This window comes from Aspergillus chevalieri, chromosome 3, assembly GCF_016861735.1.
Source record: "Aspergillus chevalieri M1 DNA, chromosome 3, nearly complete sequence".
Taxonomy (NCBI): Eukaryota; Fungi; Ascomycota; class Eurotiomycetes; order Eurotiales; family Aspergillaceae; genus Aspergillus; species Aspergillus chevalieri.
In genome coordinates, this window is record NC_057364.1 from 158,047 (window position 1) to 174,934 (window position 16,888).

General features: G+C 50.7%; 9 protein-coding genes across 9 annotated transcripts; 4 read left to right on the top strand and 5 right to left on the bottom strand.

The window, feature by feature from the left end:
- Nucleotides 1–3,276: 3,276 nt before the first annotated feature.
- ACHE_30055A (glycosyltransferase family 4 protein) lies at nt 3,277–4,728 on the bottom strand (the record flags this gene model as incomplete). The annotated part of the gene is made up of 1 exon (XM_043276629.1): nt 3,277–4,728. One exon carries the CDS (start codon nt 4,726–4,728, stop codon nt 3,277–3,279), a length of 1,452 nt encoding a protein of 483 aa, XP_043134590.1.
- A 451-nt stretch (nt 4,729–5,179) lies between these two features.
- ugd1 (UDP-glucose dehydrogenase) lies at nt 5,180–7,138 on the top strand (the record flags this gene model as incomplete). The annotated part of the gene is made up of 3 exons (XM_043276633.1): nt 5,180–5,432; nt 5,489–5,928; nt 5,993–7,138. 3 exons carry the CDS (start codon nt 5,180–5,182, stop codon nt 7,136–7,138), a joined length of 1,839 nt encoding a protein of 612 aa, XP_043134591.1.
- Nucleotides 7,139–7,336: 198 nt separating this feature from the next.
- Nucleotides 7,337–8,219, bottom strand: ACHE_30057A (glutathione S-transferase; the record flags this gene model as incomplete). Its single annotated transcript, XM_043276634.1, has 3 exons — nt 7,337–7,689; nt 7,755–8,134; nt 8,188–8,219. 3 exons carry the CDS (start codon nt 8,217–8,219, stop codon nt 7,337–7,339), a joined length of 765 nt encoding a protein of 254 aa, XP_043134592.1.
- Nucleotides 8,220–8,631: 412 nt separating this feature from the next.
- ACHE_30058S (uncharacterized protein) lies at nt 8,632–9,093 on the top strand (the record flags this gene model as incomplete). Its single annotated transcript, XM_043276635.1, has 4 exons — nt 8,632–8,650; nt 8,703–8,738; nt 8,874–8,989; nt 9,040–9,093. The coding sequence occupies 4 exons, from the start codon at nt 8,632–8,634 to the stop codon at nt 9,091–9,093; spliced, it is 225 nt and encodes a 74-aa protein (XP_043134593.1).
- A 283-nt stretch (nt 9,094–9,376) lies between these two features.
- Nucleotides 9,377–10,186, bottom strand: ACHE_30059A (SAP18 family protein; the record flags this gene model as incomplete). Its single annotated transcript, XM_043276636.1, has 1 exon — nt 9,377–10,186. The coding sequence occupies one exon, from the start codon at nt 10,184–10,186 to the stop codon at nt 9,377–9,379; it is 810 nt and encodes a 269-aa protein (XP_043134594.1).
- Nucleotides 10,187–10,480: 294 nt separating this feature from the next.
- On the top strand, nt 10,481–11,641 carry PRP18 (mRNA splicing protein PRP18; the record flags this gene model as incomplete). The annotated part of the gene is made up of 2 exons (XM_043276637.1): nt 10,481–11,394; nt 11,449–11,641. 2 exons carry the CDS (start codon nt 10,481–10,483, stop codon nt 11,639–11,641), a joined length of 1,107 nt encoding a protein of 368 aa, XP_043134595.1.
- Nucleotides 11,642–11,837: 196 nt separating this feature from the next.
- Nucleotides 11,838–12,284, bottom strand: ACHE_30061A (uncharacterized protein; the record flags this gene model as incomplete). Its single annotated transcript, XM_043276638.1, has 1 exon — nt 11,838–12,284. One exon carries the CDS (start codon nt 12,282–12,284, stop codon nt 11,838–11,840), a length of 447 nt encoding a protein of 148 aa, XP_043134596.1.
- Nucleotides 12,285–13,298: 1,014 nt separating this feature from the next.
- Nucleotides 13,299–14,971, bottom strand: ACHE_30062A (uncharacterized protein; the record flags this gene model as incomplete). The annotated part of the gene is made up of 2 exons (XM_043276639.1): nt 13,299–14,833; nt 14,896–14,971. 2 exons carry the CDS (start codon nt 14,969–14,971, stop codon nt 13,299–13,301), a joined length of 1,611 nt encoding a protein of 536 aa, XP_043134597.1.
- Nucleotides 14,972–15,888: 917 nt separating this feature from the next.
- Nucleotides 15,889–16,681, top strand: ARL3 (ADP-ribosylation factor family protein; the record flags this gene model as incomplete). The annotated part of the gene is made up of 2 exons (XM_043276640.1): nt 15,889–15,937; nt 15,993–16,681. 2 exons carry the CDS (start codon nt 15,889–15,891, stop codon nt 16,679–16,681), a joined length of 738 nt encoding a protein of 245 aa, XP_043134598.1.
- Nucleotides 16,682–16,888: the final 207 nt, after the last annotated feature.

Sequence of the window (16,888 nt, forward strand, 5' to 3'; positions counted from 1 at the left end):
CGTAGAGAAGTGGGGCATGCCAAGATATTTACCTCGGATCTTCAGGATGTACAGCTTTTTGATAATACCTTGGGAATTAAGCTCCCGATCGCTGTCTTTCTGTCCGGAGAAGACAGGGTGTATGGAATCAACCATGCGATAATATCAAGGGATAGGACAAGGAATGCAGACGTCTCCTGTCTCCGGCACAAACGGTTTATCCTCTTCTTCCACCCTCTTCTTCCCAGCCGGTGAATATACTCTATGTCACGTCCTCTAGGAGGGTGCTTGGAGTTAGATAGTCTATCGGGATCCCGAGCTCTGCTAACGGGCTACTCACACGTAGGTCCTCGGGCTCTGAACTGGGGTTCCCATACGAGTGTTGGGCTAAGCCCGTAGTGCTAATGACTAGCTATCACACAAAAGATTCCGTTGAAGAAGAGAAGAACAGGTGTCCGATCGGACAGTCTTTATATACAAAAGTACCTTTCGCGGGGTACGTAGTCAAATCACCACTCCCATCATTCCTCCGGATAACATATCATTTATTCTACAGGCGCAGCCTGTGACAACGAGCTAAATGCACATATCATCGGGTCCCCGGGTTCTACCATGCTGAGATTTCACAACTGAAAGCCAAAGTTCGTGATTATCGTACAGTCAGCAGCAAAAGCAGTTTCACCACGAAACACACTGTTGTTATTTCCGGGCGCCACAGCCAAGTCGCTAGTTGTAAGATAAAGTGCAGGTAAAGTGGCCACTGGGTGTAACGTACGATACACAATTACCCGCTGAAAGCACATGTCTACCACCTTAGTGGTGTAATGCGCCAAAAAGGAAATGGTGAGTCTCTGCTGACTCACCAGCTGGGGAGGAAAGTGGCAATTGAATCTATTGATACAGACTGCATGGAAGCCAGTGGAATCCCTGCTATATAACAACAAGAAATGGCATGTCTATACTGACAATCCAACTCGAAATGATGGATCCACCCAAAAAAGATTCCTAAAACTGATATGCGGGTCTGCGACACTGAAGAGGTCCGCGACCAAAAGGTGTCGCAACTTGAGGTGAGGTAAATGCCAATATCTTCCCGGTGTCAGAATGGTTATTTCCAACTCCAGATAATCAGACGAATGCTTTCAATATTTCTATCCTGTAGATGGTTAGAACATGATAAGATTTATCCAGAATGAATAGGGCGCCTCTTACTTGTATTACTGGTAACACCAGAGTCTCTTATATCCCGTCACACAAATCTTGCCGAAGTCCTCGCAGCAAGGAATAAGTTCCCGTTTTATAAAAAGTGGAGAAGTAGGACAGACATTAATATAAAACTCAAGAACCATTCCATCCTCAATGTCACCGTATTTTGAAGATGTGCTGCCACAGAAAGGTGAAGATCCAAACCATTCACAAGTCTGGCCGTACAATGTGCACTTTGAAAGTGCTCCCACAGCAAAGAGCGCCGTACTAGTAAATAATGAAAATCGCATTATTGTGGATGTCTGATTTCTTAACTAGTAGGAGGATGCTTTATGAGTGGAAGGCAACTTGAGAGGTAAAAGACTGCTTGAAATGTAAGAAGATATGTTGACCAGAGAGGGCACTGCTGGGTATTTATAATTAATATTGAGTAACAAATAATCTTATTCCAAATTTTCACGCATGCTTTCAGATCCACTCAGCTGAACTAGACAGTAGGGTATTAAACAAGGACTAGCTCTACATGGGTACATCTGCAGCCTTTCAGCTCGGAAGGCATCCGCAGCAGTGATGGAGCAGCGATTCTGGGTATCAGGTGACAAGTGATGTATTCAGCTGTGAAAAATCGCGTAGCTGAATGACTAAAGGGTTTGTTATTCACCTACCCCGTACTGAGCATCTGGCATGGTGTTCATGCTCTCAGCTATCGTACCCAGACACACTCAGTGAAGTGGCACACCTGAATGGTTGGCATACAGTATCTCAGATTAGTGAATCAAATATACTGTACACCCACAATCACACCCCAACCGAAGCTATGGAGCTAGTCGATGGGACTCCCTGATGTGGGGCCGTCAGCTCCCTTCCGGAGCAAAGACCCACAGGCCGCAGGTATACCGCACCTTTTAGTGAAAGTAGGTATGTGCGTGTATTCAGAGAACCCCAGGATCGGAGACTTCCTATATAGGCCCAAGGGCGCTAAGAAGCACATAACCTGGCAGGTGCTAACACGGAGACCAAGTCATTGGACAGGCAGCGAGGTATGGACCCCATCGATTATCAAATCGGTAGTCAAAAGATGACCTCGGTGATCACACCAGACTGGATAATGGAGAAATGAGTCTACCATGTACTCCCTGCCATACTCCATACTGTCAGCTCCCCTCTAGTGTCAAGCGAGATCAGCATCTTCAGTTTCAGCTCTTCTTGCTGGCCATCAGTGTAATGTGTCTTCCTGCTGTACGGAGGTCGGAGTCCATGTGAAGCTGCATGAATGGCCCGAGAATTGTTTCTAATCTAGTATCGCTGATATAATACGGGAATATGAAAGGCTCTACATAGAACACTTGGAGGATGAGGCCTAGTGTGGTTCTGTCATCAGTGGGGCGCTTAATACTGCGCTTATGCGTTGTACTGGGACAAGGATGAAGAGGCCATTATTGACTTTTCGCCACGAAGCTCCACAAGGCTGTATGTACTATTCTCTATCGGGATAACGCATCTGAATCTTCTTTCCTGGCCAATCATAGTAGTAGACTAGTAGTGGTGGTGATGGTGGTAGTAGTAGTAGTAGTAGTAGTAGTAGTAGTAGTAGCAGTAGTAGTCAAGATTAATGTCCTTACCAAGCCCTATGGGCTATGAAATACTGTGCGGCTCGTGAGCATAAGCTCCTACTTGGTTTCTAGATACATCTTTGATCGTTCAGTTTCCTTTTCCTCGCCGCATTCCGCCTATTTACGCACGGCATATTTGCGAGCAACCAGGAAATTTCAGAAAAGTAGAGCATAGGGGAAACTGACGCATGTTGATGTATTATTGTTGGATGTACTTCGAGGTCTATTCCAGCGTGGACTACTTCCAACAAACCAGCGAAAGACGTTTCGCAAAGATCAAAATTAAGACGTCCATAATAGGTGATAGCATTATGCTACCAATCTGTAGCATAAATCAGTGCTTAGGCAAGAGCGAAGGGTGCAATGTTGCCTTTATCTAGTTCAAATGCAATCGCAAGAATGACGCCGTCAGAAAAGAGTGAAAATAAGGAGTCATATATTAGTTATGTCCACGATTGTATTTTATGCACCGAGTATCTTATTTCCAGGAAGTAGTGATAGTGCGCAAAGTCCGTGGTATTATTCTCTCCCCGTGAACAATTAAAGGCACCACGGCAATCAGCCACATCAAGTATACCGCCCCGACAGCAACCAAAAGCCGCATTTTCTCAATCACCGTCCATACCAATCTATCCAACGCCAACCCTAGGGATGTACTGACTGATTTTCTCATACTTTGCGCTTCAACAGTATCCGCAATCTGCCACGCGACGCGACGATTAATAGCCTCCCACGTCCTCTCGTCCGCATACCCCCGAGCAGCGCTGCTCAGACTAGACCGGAGCACACTATCAAGCGACACCCGTCTTACCAACGCGACAAACCCATCCAAATCGTCCGGCAACACGAGATACCCCGTCTTCCCATTACGTATAATATCCGACGGTCCGCCCTGATCGCGCGCGATAACCGGAATCCCACTAGCCATGGCCTCAAGCACGACAAGCCCAAACGTCTCAGTTACAGAACAATGCAGGAACACATCCCCAGCAGCGTATGCGCGCGCGAGATCCGCTCCCGTCAGGAAGCCGGTGAAAATGACATGGTCCCGGACTGCGTCGAAGAGACGATGGATGCGAGTTTCGACGGCTGGATTGCGATTACCGCCCACGATGAGGAGTTTGAAGGGTAGGTTTGCTGCTGCGAGGCGTATTGCTGCGCGAGCTAGGAAATCGAAGCCTTTTTCTGGGGCTAGGCGGCATACGTATACGAGAATGATTTCGTTGTTGGGTGCGATTGTCCGGCGGTAGTTCTCGTCGCGGTGGGATGGGTTAAATAGTGAGGTGTCGACACCACGTCCTAGCTTACGAAACCGGTTTTTCGGTGCTCCTGTCTTCTCGAGATATCCCAATATAGCAGAAGAGGGGTAGAAGATGGTATGCACGGCGGGGAGACTGAATAGGTACCCCTGTACCGTCGCGAGAAGCCAGACAGCAAACCGGTCCAACGGAGCCGGCAGGAGGATTTCGCTGTATGCGGATAAATCCGTCTGGAAATTTAACAGCACCACCGGAGGACGTCGCAGCTGGCGGAGAAGAAGCAGCATCTGAAAGCCAAGTGAGGCAGGACTAGCCAGATAGATCACGTCCGGCTCGAAGGTTTGGCGATAGACATCGTCCAGGTGAAATGGATACACCACTGTCAAGTCCGGATTGTAGGGTAGTGGATATCCGGGTATGCGCACTTCGCGAAATGGATTTTCATTTGCCTGTTGTTGTTGTTGTTGTTGTTGTTGCTGGCCCTCAAAGCGTGGCGCAACAACTGCCAGGTCTGCTCCATTGCGATGGAGGTAATCGATCAGACTGCGCGTTGTGCGACTGACGCCGTTGACTGGGCCGAGTGATTCTGTTGTCAACAAGATGCGCTTGCCTCTGAGGACATCTGGGAAGTCATCTCGTGGAGAGATAGAGACGGCAGTATTTAGGGCCATACTGCAGCGCTGGAAACACATCCATTGTCCACGAAACCGCAGACAACCCCACCTTTTGAATATTCAACAAAAAGCAAGCCCTTCTCATTTTTCATCCCTCTTCTTTATCGTGACGAGAAATTCATTAACCTTGGACGAATTCTATTCGGTCCCGAAATAAGGATATCGCAAGCCGGCGGCACGTGGGCCGGTCCCTCGCTCGGGACGAGTCAAGAACAACAACCACTGGGAGTCCGGGAGACACCCCGCGTGCAGAATGCAACGACTTTTCTGGATCAGAGGAGATATCCTGCTGGTTATTCTACGGTACAGCATGGTCATGATAACGGCTAGCGATCACAGGGTGTTGCCCCTCGACCGAAGGAGGGGCAGTTCATTAAACCGTGTATAAACCATACGACCCTCGATCCGAAGCCGGGATGTACTATGGAATATACATCGATAAGCCAGGATGGTAGACCAAGAAGACGCTATGGATTTCATCGCCTCTCCCCTGGGTACCTCGGGCGAGAGTTCCTGGAGTGGCTCGGGCTCAACTGCCCTCACTACGCCTGCTTCGAGTCCTCTATTTGGACCCTCTAAAGCGGATGATCTTGCTTTGTCGCCTTCGCTGAGTTCTCCTGATTCTGGTTATATCTCCTTCCAGGGTCCTGCGGCATGGGGTGCTGTGAGGAATGTGTGCGTCGTGGGTGCGGGATATGTAGGTAGGCTTATCCGCTGAAGGAGAAGGACAAAAGGGACTTCTTGCTAACCTGAACAGGAGGACCTACTGCCGCAGTCCTGGCGCTGAACAACCCAACCATAACCGTCAACGTCCTGGACCGCGACCCCCGACGCATCCAGAAATGGACATCACCACATCTCCCCGTCCACGAACCGGGCCTCACAGACGTAGTTCGCGCGACTAGAGACAGCACAGCAATCGAAGCCCATGACCCCATCACAAATATCACAGGAACCTTAAAACGCCATCCCAACCTGTTCTTCACCTGCGACTCGACGCGCATATCCCAAGCCGACATGGTCTTCCTAGCAGTCAACACGCCAACCAAAAGCTTCGGCGAAGGCGCTGGAAGAGCAACAAACATGACAGCCATCGACGAGGCCGTGCGCGAAACGGCAGCCCACGCAAAGCCCGGAACTATCATTGTGGAGAAAAGCACGGTGCCGTGTGGGACGGCGCAGCGGGTCCGGCAGTTGGTACAGCGCGCCCTAAAACAGCCTATTCTCGCTTAAATGGACTAAGCTAACTGATACTCCATAGTTATCCAGCCTCCGCCCAGGTATCCCGTTCGAAGTCCTCTCGAACCCCGAATTCCTAGCCGAAGGCTCGGCTATCGAGAATCTAACCACCCCAGACCGCGTCCTAATCGGATCCTCGGGGACGCCGTCCGGCCACCACGCAGCCCGCGTCTTGGCTGGTATCTACAGCGCCTGGGTGCCCTCGACGCGCATCCTAGAAATAAACGCTTGGTCCTCCGAGCTAGCCAAACTCGTCGCCAACGCCATGCTCGCACAGCGGATCAGCAGCATCAACTCCATCAGCGCAATCTGCGAACGCACAGGTGCAGAAGTCGACCAGGTCTCCCGAGCCATCGGTCTGGACCCGCGAATCGGGCCTCAGTTCCTGAAAGCTGGTCTTGGGTTCGGGGGAAGTTGTTTCCGGAAAGACATTGCTAGCTTGACGTATCTGGCTGAGTCGCTGGGGTTAGAGGATGTTGCGCATTACTGGAGACAGGTGAATGTGATGAACGAGGCGCAGCGGAACCGGTTTGTTGGGAAGGTTGTTCAACGGTTTCGGGGGAATTTGGTCGGGCAGAAATTATCGCTGCTTGGGTTTGCGTTTAAGGAGGGGACGGGGGATCCGCGTGAGTCGTTGGCTGTTGATGTGATCAGGCTATTGCTTGAGGAACAGCCGTTGGAGATTGCCATTTTCGATCCCTACTGTCGGGAGGATGATATTCTCCGGGAAGTTGAGACTGTCTGTCGTGACACCTGTGCAGTCAGGGTCTATGGAGATCCATACCTTGCTTGTTCCCGGGCGAATGCGGTGCTTATCATCACAGACTGCGATCAATTCCGGAACTCACCCCGACGGTCGTCTACTAAATCCTATACCTCCGAAATGGACAGCAGCCTCGACAGTGATCCAAGCGTACAGGATGTATGGGTGTCCAATGGCACGACCTACCATTTAACACCTCAAGATATCTGTCCCGCTGACTGTGCTGATTGCCGTTCGAAGTCGAGTCGTCCGACGGTGCTGGAACCTCTGGAGTGGGCGCGTATCGCGTATAATATGAAAGATCCGAAATGGGTTTTTGATGGACGGGGAGTCCTGGATGTGGAAGAGATGGAGAGGTTGGGGTTGAGCGTTGATGCTATTGGCCGGCGTTCTAATTTCGCATAGTTCTGTTTTTCTGGTGTTATTTGGCTCTCGTTTGAATGTATATAGTGGTATTGCTCTGGATATTCATAGATACTAATATCATGACCGTTGTCATCTAATAGCTTCGATATTGCATCCATATACATTACAGAACCAGGACATAACATAGACATCCAACATAACACATACCCCATAAACACCATACCATAATCCCAGAAATCATGACATGATAGGCTCAAACTTCCCCTCCACCTCCTCAATCTTCTTAACTGCCTTCTTATATCCCTCCGTGCCCTGCAACAAGTCTGCATACTTCTTCACATTAGGATACTTCACCGCACCCCCGGGCAACCGCACCATAGCTGCGATAATCGGGAAACTAATCAAGATATCCGCAGCCGTTAACTCCGTACCGCAGAGATACGGACCGCCGCCGGGAGCAGTCTTGAGCTGCTCGTCCAGGAAGCGGAAGTGGTTGTCGATGTTGCGGTTGATGAAGGCGGACTCGACCTTGGAGGCGACGATGCCGGTGATGGGCTTGACGAAGAACGGGACGGGGGCGTTGCGGAGGGCTTGTCGTTTCATTAGCCCGCATGCTCGGATACGATTGCTGTGTTGAATGGGGGGCTAGACTTACCGTCCATGACCAACGACAGAAGCAAAAACGGCATCAAACTCCCCTCCGCATAGTGCATGTAGTACCGGTACCGAATCCACTCCTCCGTCTCCGCGCCAACTTCTCCCTCTTTGCCCTCCTCGTATCTCTTCGGCACGAGTCTCTCCCCATTAAAGTGATCGCACAGATACTCCGTGATAAAGCCTGACTCAGCGAGAATCAACGGCTTGGTGGTGTTTGCGCTCTCGATGCCAATGACGGGGGACTTTCCGAGGGGATGGACTTCCTTGAGTTCCTTGGGGGCGAGCATGTCAGGGCCGCGCTTGTAGGTTTTGAGTTCGTAGGGGATGTTGAGTTCTTCGAGGAGCCAGAGGATGCGCTGGGAGCGGGATTGCTCCAGCCTTTGTCGGGTTAGAAAATCCAGCGCTGTTTGCGTGGGTGAGATGGGACATGCCAGTAGAGGGTGACCTTGGTGTCTTGAGCCATTGTGTGTGCGTGTGAATGTTTTGTGCAAGTTCAAATAACGTGAACGACTCAAAAATGAAGGGGATCGCCCATATATAGGGTAGACGCCGTCAACCTCGGCGATAAGCCTGTGAAGACGCTTGAGGATTGGGCGTGATGTCACGGTGGAGTGCAGCGCCAAAGGACGAGTCCATTTTTGAGTCAGCGCTCAAAGTAGAAACGAATGCGAGGAATAGAGAGTGTCTAGATTGTACTTTATTTTATCTTATTTCTTAGCGTTTTCGTTTTCGTTATCGCATTCAGAGATCTCATGGGGAGTGGAGTTATGTGCATAACTGCATAACTGCATCTGACTCAGCGCCAAGCATCCACGACTTCGACCTCAACTTCGCTTCCCTCCCACCGGCGCCATTAACCACGATCAACTGCAATCATGGCCGGTCCAAGCAAGTGTATGCCATTCCTTCCTAACTGTTATTTAAGAATAGAGCTAACGAATTCCAGCGTTGGTCCTTGACCCGGCCCTCCAGAAATACTACGGTACTTCCACCCACCCGTTTCCCCGATTCCGGTGCAAGAGATACCAAGAGACATACTTGATGCTCAGATACCAATTGCCTCTTGAATGCTGGGGAGATACCTACGGATGAGCAAGACTGACATTGATCACCACAGAACTCACCGCAAACCGCTACAAGTACTTCCGCTGGACACCGCGCCACGCCTGGTTCTCGTTCCTCTACATGGTTGCCATTCCCGGCGCTCTGGGCTACGTTGCCTACAACACCGATGTATGTGCCGCTATTATTGGTATGAGGGTGGATGGAGGCTAACCGGTCAGGGCAAATATCAATTCCGCGGCAAGAGGAGGGAGGATACCATTGCGGAGTTTTAAGTGATATCTACGGTTGTTCCGGAGTGTGTTATGGGGTTTATATTCCTATTCCTCTGGACGTGTATTCATTAAAATATACTGCATTTCTTCCTTCTTCCCATGAGATTGTATGCTGACAATAACTTCGTCACTAATTGGACGCTGCCAATTGATAGACATTGTAAACATGATAGTAGTGCAAGGCATGTTCGTTGAAGTGGATCATTTATTATGCTCGACTGGGTATTCCGAATTGCATTTAGTTAAATCCGCAATGTCAGTCACACCTTGCCCATCAACACGGCTAATACGGCGCCCATCCCCTCCGTCCACCCCGTCCACTCCCATCCGGCAGCCTCTCCCCCCGTTTCCAATCCCCAGCCGGGATCCTCTCACTTCCTCTCCCCCTCCCACCCCTTCCAAACCCAAACCCATTCTCCCGAAACGCCCTCATTCCCCCACCAATACTCCCCGGCCCCCCAACAGCCCCCCTCCCCGAGATAATCGGCGGCGCAACAGACCCATCCTCCAGCGGCGGCAAAATCGCACAATCCACATAATCCCCAATCACAAACCGCGCATCCTGCAATGTCCTCTCCGTATCATTCCCCTGTAACCGTAAACCGCGCGGCGGCGCCGCTGCCGCGTCCTCCTCCTCCCCGTTATGATACGGACTATCCCGCGGCCCAATAACCACATTCCCAATATCCTTGCTCAAATACCGCCCTCTCCCATCCGCCCCGGGCCCCATCGCCGCAGCCGCTTTCGTATCGGGGTAAATCAGCCGGAAACACAACCTCGTCCCCACAGGCGGATCGGGAAGAAGCGACGGCAGTGCCGAGGTAAGCAGCTGGCTGAGCTCGCGCAGGGTGCATGATTGCCAAGTGTAGATTTCGAGATGGGGCGGGAGGCGTGCGGTGGTTGTGGACGGGGGGGACTGGGCTCTGATGGCATTAGGACCGCTGGCGGGGCCGCCGTAAGATGAAGTGGAGGAGGGGGACGGGGCGAGGGAGAAGTCGGCGAGGTGGTGGAAGTTATTGAGGCGGTAGAAGAGCTTGAGGTGGAAGGGGGTGGTGGTTTGGCGGTCGATTTGGGGCGCGTTTCGCGCGGTCATTTTGGTTTTTTTGTTGAGGTCGTAGCTTCAGTATATTCGGGAGTAAGGTGACGTGTCAATTGGTATGCTCGTTAGAACGCTGATTTGTGGCGTGGCGTTGTTGGAGCTTGATGGTTGAGGTTGAAGGTGTCTTCGTCACGAGAAGAAATCCGGAGCTCTGTCGGACTTCGACTTCGACTTCCATCGCCGCAAACATTCACCTTCTTCAACATTCCAAATCCACCAGAAATCATTCATGAACCAATCCATTTTATTATTTTTTTTTCACATGTACAAGCTTGAAAAGACATCAAAATGGATTTCGCAGCTTTAATGTCCAAAGAAATCGGCAAAGCCAAAGGCACCGACTCCTCCCAAAAAGCCAAAGAACAACAACCAGCAAAGAAATACATCCGTCGCGGCGAAGAAGAGGCCGCCCGAATCGCCGCCTACAATGAAGAACAAGAACGCCTTCGCCGCGAACGCGAAGAGCGCATGGCGCTGAAGCGCAAGGCAGACGATGAAGAAGCCGAACGGCGACGCGAACGAGAACTGAAGAAACAGAAACTAGCAGAGGAGTCACGCAAGAAGAGAGAAGAAGAGGAGGTAGTTAAGGAACGAGAACGGAGGAAGAAGCTCGGTCTGCCAGAGTTACCACCGCCTGGCAGTGGAAGCGACAAGGAGGGGACACCGGGCGAGGGCGAAAAAGAGGATGATATCTCGGATGAAGAACTTGCGCAAAAATTCCGCGAGCTAGAAGAGCCTGTATGTTTGTTTGGAGAATCGCATAACACCCGTCTACGACGATACCGTCGCCTCGTGCAGCGCGCTCTCACACCAAAACCGAAACTGTCCAATGGCCCTATTCCTACGACGCTGGAGCTGGTTCCTGAAGTCGAAATGAAAATCTCCCAGACCATTCCCAAAGATAACGAGGGCCGGAAGTTCCTGTTCCGACAACTTGCGTCGTATTTCAACATGGTGCTTTCGGAGTGGGAGCTTGCTTTAGCGAAGCGGGATCTGGCTGTCAGGCAGAGCCTCCAGGGTCGACAGGCGTACAATGCCATGGCACAGTCGAGGGATAACCTGAAACCACTGTTTAAGAAGCTAGAGAAATATGATGTGGACGATAAGATGTTGGAACCTATTCTGGAGATCGTCCACAAGGCGCAGCAAAGGAGATACGTCGATGCTAATGATGCTTACTTGCGGTTGAGTATTGGAAAGGCGTAAGTTCCCTACCTCTATGCCTTGAAGCAGATTCTGACTATTCCGATAAACAGTGCATGGCCGATTGGTGTTACCATGGTTGGTATCCACGAGCGATCCGCACGAGAGAAACTGCATCAGAGCGACCAGCAAGCACATATCCTCAGTGACGAGGTTACTCGCAAGTACCTACAAAGTATCAAGAGATGTTTGAGCTTTGCGCAGGTGCGGTGGCCACCGGACGACCAATTGCAAATTATGGGTTAGATTCGACACGCATTCATTTGGACAAATATGACTTCTTTGTATACAAGTTGGTATGCTAGCAAATGCTCCAAAATTGATGTAGGCTAAGCCTTTTCAAGGATAATGTATACGTTCCAGGATTACAAGCACAAATATTTCTGTTCAAGACTTCCTCTCATCGTCTTGAGCAGGCCCTTATCATGAATGCTGTATAAGATCAAGGCAGCGCACCCTCTACAGTCATGGTACATGTCTTTGATACCAAGTATTCTGCAACAGCCACATCCTTCCCAGACTCCTTCCCATACCCAGACATCTTCATCCCACCAAACGGCGACTCCGCCGCAGAAGAGTTCCCAGTGTGTTGAGCCCAATCATATCCCGCCTCCAATTTGTCCAGCAGGCGCCATGAACGATTCACATCCGTGGTAAACACGTAGCTTGCAAGACCCATGTCGGTACCGTTTGCCTGCTGTACGACTTCATCTTCAGTCTTGAACCTGTACACCGCAGCAATAGGCGCAAAGCTTTCTTCCTGCGTCACCTGCACGGAAGCATCCACGTCGCGGAGGATAGTGCGCTCGAAGTAGTAACCGTTGCCAAACGCAGCGCTCGATAGACGTTTACCTCCGGTGAGCAATCTTCGCGCCATGCTGGATGGCATCTTCGATTTGATGGCAGGCCTTGTCGACGCTACGCGAAATAGTCAGGGCTCCCATGGTAGTCGACTTCTCCAGTCTATGACCGAGCTTGATAGTCTTGGCGTGCCCAACCAGCTTGGGCAGGAACTCCTCATAGAACTTTCCGGTTCCGGGGTCTGTGTGGTTGTCAGTTGGTGTTCTGCGTTGTAGGATATTGATTCGGAGCTTACCATCAACGTCGAAGCGCGCTTTCGAACGGGCTTCAATCAGTTTCCCATGTGAAAAGGCAAGATTGTGGAATAACGGGGATTCTTAAGCTATACTTGCATATCAGTAACCCTATGTGGTGGTGATTGATACCAAAGGGACTTACCGTGATTGATTAGGACATCGTGGATAATACTATTTTTTTTTTCCACAAGAAAAATCCGGACACTCCCTGGTTCCTCTCGAACAGTTTATTTATATCACCATATCGATAGCCATCCGTATACTGTAATCTTTGGGGGAGAGGCATCGGTTTATGATAATGGCGATGTCACTAATGCAAGTAACCATCTCAAACCACTAGCTTTATCTTCTACTCCTCCATTTCTACATTCTTCTTCCACTCCCGCTTTCTCATCATTATGGCTGACAAGCCCGAATTCAAGCACCTCCACCAGTCCCTCTTCGAATTCGTCGTCCAGAAAGGTGCCCATGCTTTTGTCCCGTTGTAGACCGGGTTGATTATCGAGAAGGGCACGAAGCCGAGCACGGAGGGATTGGTTTGTCATTTTGATGCGTGGAGGTGATAATGAGCTGCTATGCGAGTGGACATTTATATCTTCTATATCTTCCCCGATGATATCATCATTTCTGCCCCAATGTAGCAAGTGCCAGCCGGGGTAGAATAGAAAGCCAGTGTTGGTTGGAGTAGAAAAGAGATTTGCAATCATTAGGGATCCTGTTCTCAATGTATACATATTTGTACAAATGCTTCTAACTTCATATACAAGTGTGACGTCTCATCCCCATAACCGCATTAATGAGCTCCATCACCCACCGAGACCGACTTTCTTAGCTGCGGCGGAGACCGAGTAATGGTTGTTATCCTTATCCAAGGGCGTAGGAGGATGTTCATGAGGATAGATATGATGTCCATCGATGCCATTCATAACAGGAAGCGCCGCCCTCGGCCTGAACGACACTGAACCACTAGGTGTTCTTGTGCCTTCGCTTTCTCCGGTAGATGCTCCAATTAATCGACCTGCTGTCTGTACGCAGCCTCCGTAGGCGAAGCGGATGAGCGAATCGCCAGTCAAGCTGCCGATGATATATACATCGCGAGCAACTTCCAAGTTCTCGAAGGCTTTGCCGCGTAGCGACTGGCTGGATATGACGGGATTTGTTTCAGCCCCGTCGTTGGGTCCGAGTACTTCGGAAAGTAGATCATGGTCAAGATAGTTTAAGGTACCTCGCCGACCAGTAGCATATACCAGACCGCGCACCTTGTGCGTGAATGTCTCGCCGGTTGGTCGACGGAAGGTCACAGTGGCGTGGTCTTCCTTCATCTCGACAGCAGTAATTTCAGCATTAGGTTGACCCTCGTAGACTCGGTCCCAAGATCGGCTTTCGAGGAAGGAGCTTGAAGTTACTCGTTTGTTTCGCTTTGCGGTCGGTGTTGCAGCGACCGCTGCTCGTCTCATTAACCGGTAGACACCGGCGTATTCGGGATATGCGTGTTGATGGCATCCGCGCAGGGGTGACGGTCGATTCTCAGGATCCCATTTGAATACATGCAGAATCTTTTGGTTGTTGGGAGCCGAAATAATCGCATCCGCCGCTGAAAATCCGGAACCAACGACAAGAAGCGGTATCTCAGGAATCGGTTCAAGAGACACTAACGGGTTCAACATCGGAAGGGGCTGTATCACTTCTGAAAAGATGCCGCTAGCCAAAACCAAGTGTTTGCAGCGGATATTATGAGAGGCGATGTAAAAGCCGTCCGCTGTTCTAGAAACACCGGATACTGTTTCATGGAATCGGAAGACATCGTCGATTCCAACGGCCTTTGGGTATTCGCGTAGATACTCCGTGATCTCACGCCGCGTCGGGCGAGTGAACGCAGGCAGTTCTTTTCCAGTCACTTTGTGATAGTGTCGCGCATAACAATATACCGGCAGCGACAACATAGCCGCATAACTCAAGGTCTGAATATCCCAGCTCGCAGGCATGGGATTGTCCACCCACTGCCCACCTGCCTGCGGCGCATTGCCAATCACCAAGTGTGAAACAGCCTTTTCACGCACAGTTCTCCATTCAACGTTTGTAGTACACTCCGCATCTTCCACATCAACGCTAGGACGGATGAGGGTGTCGAGCAGGACATTAACGGGAAGTGCCTGGGTGGAGTAGGAAAGTCGCGACGCCGCAAAGTGTTCCGTCAAGGTATCGACATCGAGGTCAAGTAATGGGGATGCATCCTGCAGCTTCGCATGGAGTAGAGGGTCTGGATGCGGGGGATTCGCCGAGTAATGCGGGATGTGTCCATGGAGAATGTAAGACAGGATCATGGCCGCGGGCCCATTCCCTGTCGAATCCCGGAATTAACATGGTACATTATTGGTGGTAGTATGGTATACTTCAACGTACCCACGATCACGGTATCAACCTCCATTAAAGGCAGATTCTGAGCCTTCGGCCGCCCATTACATTCTGTCCGAGACATGCGACCACTGGTACGGCGAGCTTATCGGGTCTAGAAGTCGAAGACAAGAGACAAAAGTAAACAATCACACGAGACTACCTTCTTCAGAAGGAGGAACAATGACAAAGGCCATGGAGAGCCCAGCCTTTGACCAAGGTTAATTCTCAAGTGCCGTAACGGGAAATGAGAAAATATCGCAAGGTCGCCGGCGGGGGAGGAGAGGAGGAAATATGGACGGATTTCCGCGAACGTCGGAAGAACCGGCTGACAAACCGGAGAGTTCTTAGTCAAGCAACGGCGCCGTGAATGGACGAATGATAGTAGAGGAGGGGAGATCAATTAGTGGGATCCTTTGGAGACGTTCAAAAGCCCGAATGAGCAGCGGATGGTGGGGAGAAGCAAGTCTGGAACCATTCCATGCTTGACCTGGCTGGCGGTAGCATCATCCAGACATCAGGTGGGCAGATACCCTTTTGCTGTGTATCAGGTAGACATGTTGAATTCATAGTTATCCATAGTCTCTGCGCTATGTAGAATGTAGTTCAGGTTGATCTGCTGCTAATGCCCTTCAGCTCTTGATGCATGGCAGCCATGCTGTTTCCCAATATAGAAATAGGGCATAGGGTAGCCAACTCCCCAACCCCATGCCCTGATTTCCTAATCCGAACGCGGCTGACGCGTGGGCCAAGGATGCGGATCGGCCAAGAAAGCCGCTGACAGGAGATGCAATCGTTGGACAGGAGATAGACATACCAAGAGTTCGAATAAAAAGGAGAAAAAAAAAAAAAAGGACGATACTCCAGGAGAATCGCAGCATCCGCGATGCCATGATTCTCCTCCTTCTACCCATTTCCTGCCTGTTCTGATTGGAATCTCGACCACTTGCGTCTTGTCGGAGTTGGACAATACTCCGCAGCGTCTCCGGCATAGTCGCAACTATGTACCATCTGGCCAAATCGCTGTATCTCTACGCGACCAGCAAAGAGGGTATGCACCTGTGACTCATTATATACGGACTTTTGCTAACGCAACTCGCGACTAGAATACTCCGTTCTCCTCCTCGGGCTCGACAACGCCGGTAAAACCACACTTCTCTCACAGATAAAGGCCCTCTACCAGCCCCGTCCCGAAGGTGCCCCGGCCCCCAACCCAGGCAAAACCGTCCCGACCGTCGGCCAGAATGTCGCGAATATCTCGTTACCGGATATGTACCTGAAGATCTGGGATGTGGGGGGACAAATATCCATGCGCGGTCTCTGGCAGAGCTACTACACCAGCTGCCACGCGATCATCTTCGTGGTAGATAGTGCGGACGTCGGACAGGATCCGGATATCTCTCGACTGTTTCCTACGGGTCGACGACCTAGTTCGTCCGAGGCTACCCAGAATTTCACCGAGCAGATGGTGGGGATTAATGCGCCCGGGAGCGACTTTGGGCGGTTAGAAGAGTGTCGGGAGGTCCTGGAGTCGGTGTTACAGCATTCTGATGTCGCGGGGGTGCCGATATTGGTTTTGGCGAATAAGCAGGATCGGGAGGATTGTGTGGAGGTTGTTCGCATCAAGGAGGGGTTCGTTCGGAAGGTGTTTGAGGGTGAGAAGGGAACCGACGTGCGGGATAGTCGCGTGCTTCCGGTGAGTGCATTGATGGGAACTGGTGTTCAAGAAGCGGTGGAATGGGTACAGAGTCGAGTGAAGTGGAATAAGGAAGGGAGGCCGCCGGTAATGAAGTGACGGCATACGCACACAGCATACGGCAAACACGAAACAGCATAAACCCGAAGATGGTCGCTGGAATGGCCAATGGGCCAGAACACCTTAATTCTCCGAGATACCTTGTTTGGACTTTGGGATTCGGATCGTTTCAGGCGCAGACGGAACGGAAACAGGAGAAGCTGACATACCCTAATGATACCTAACTAGCTAGAATCCAATTGAATT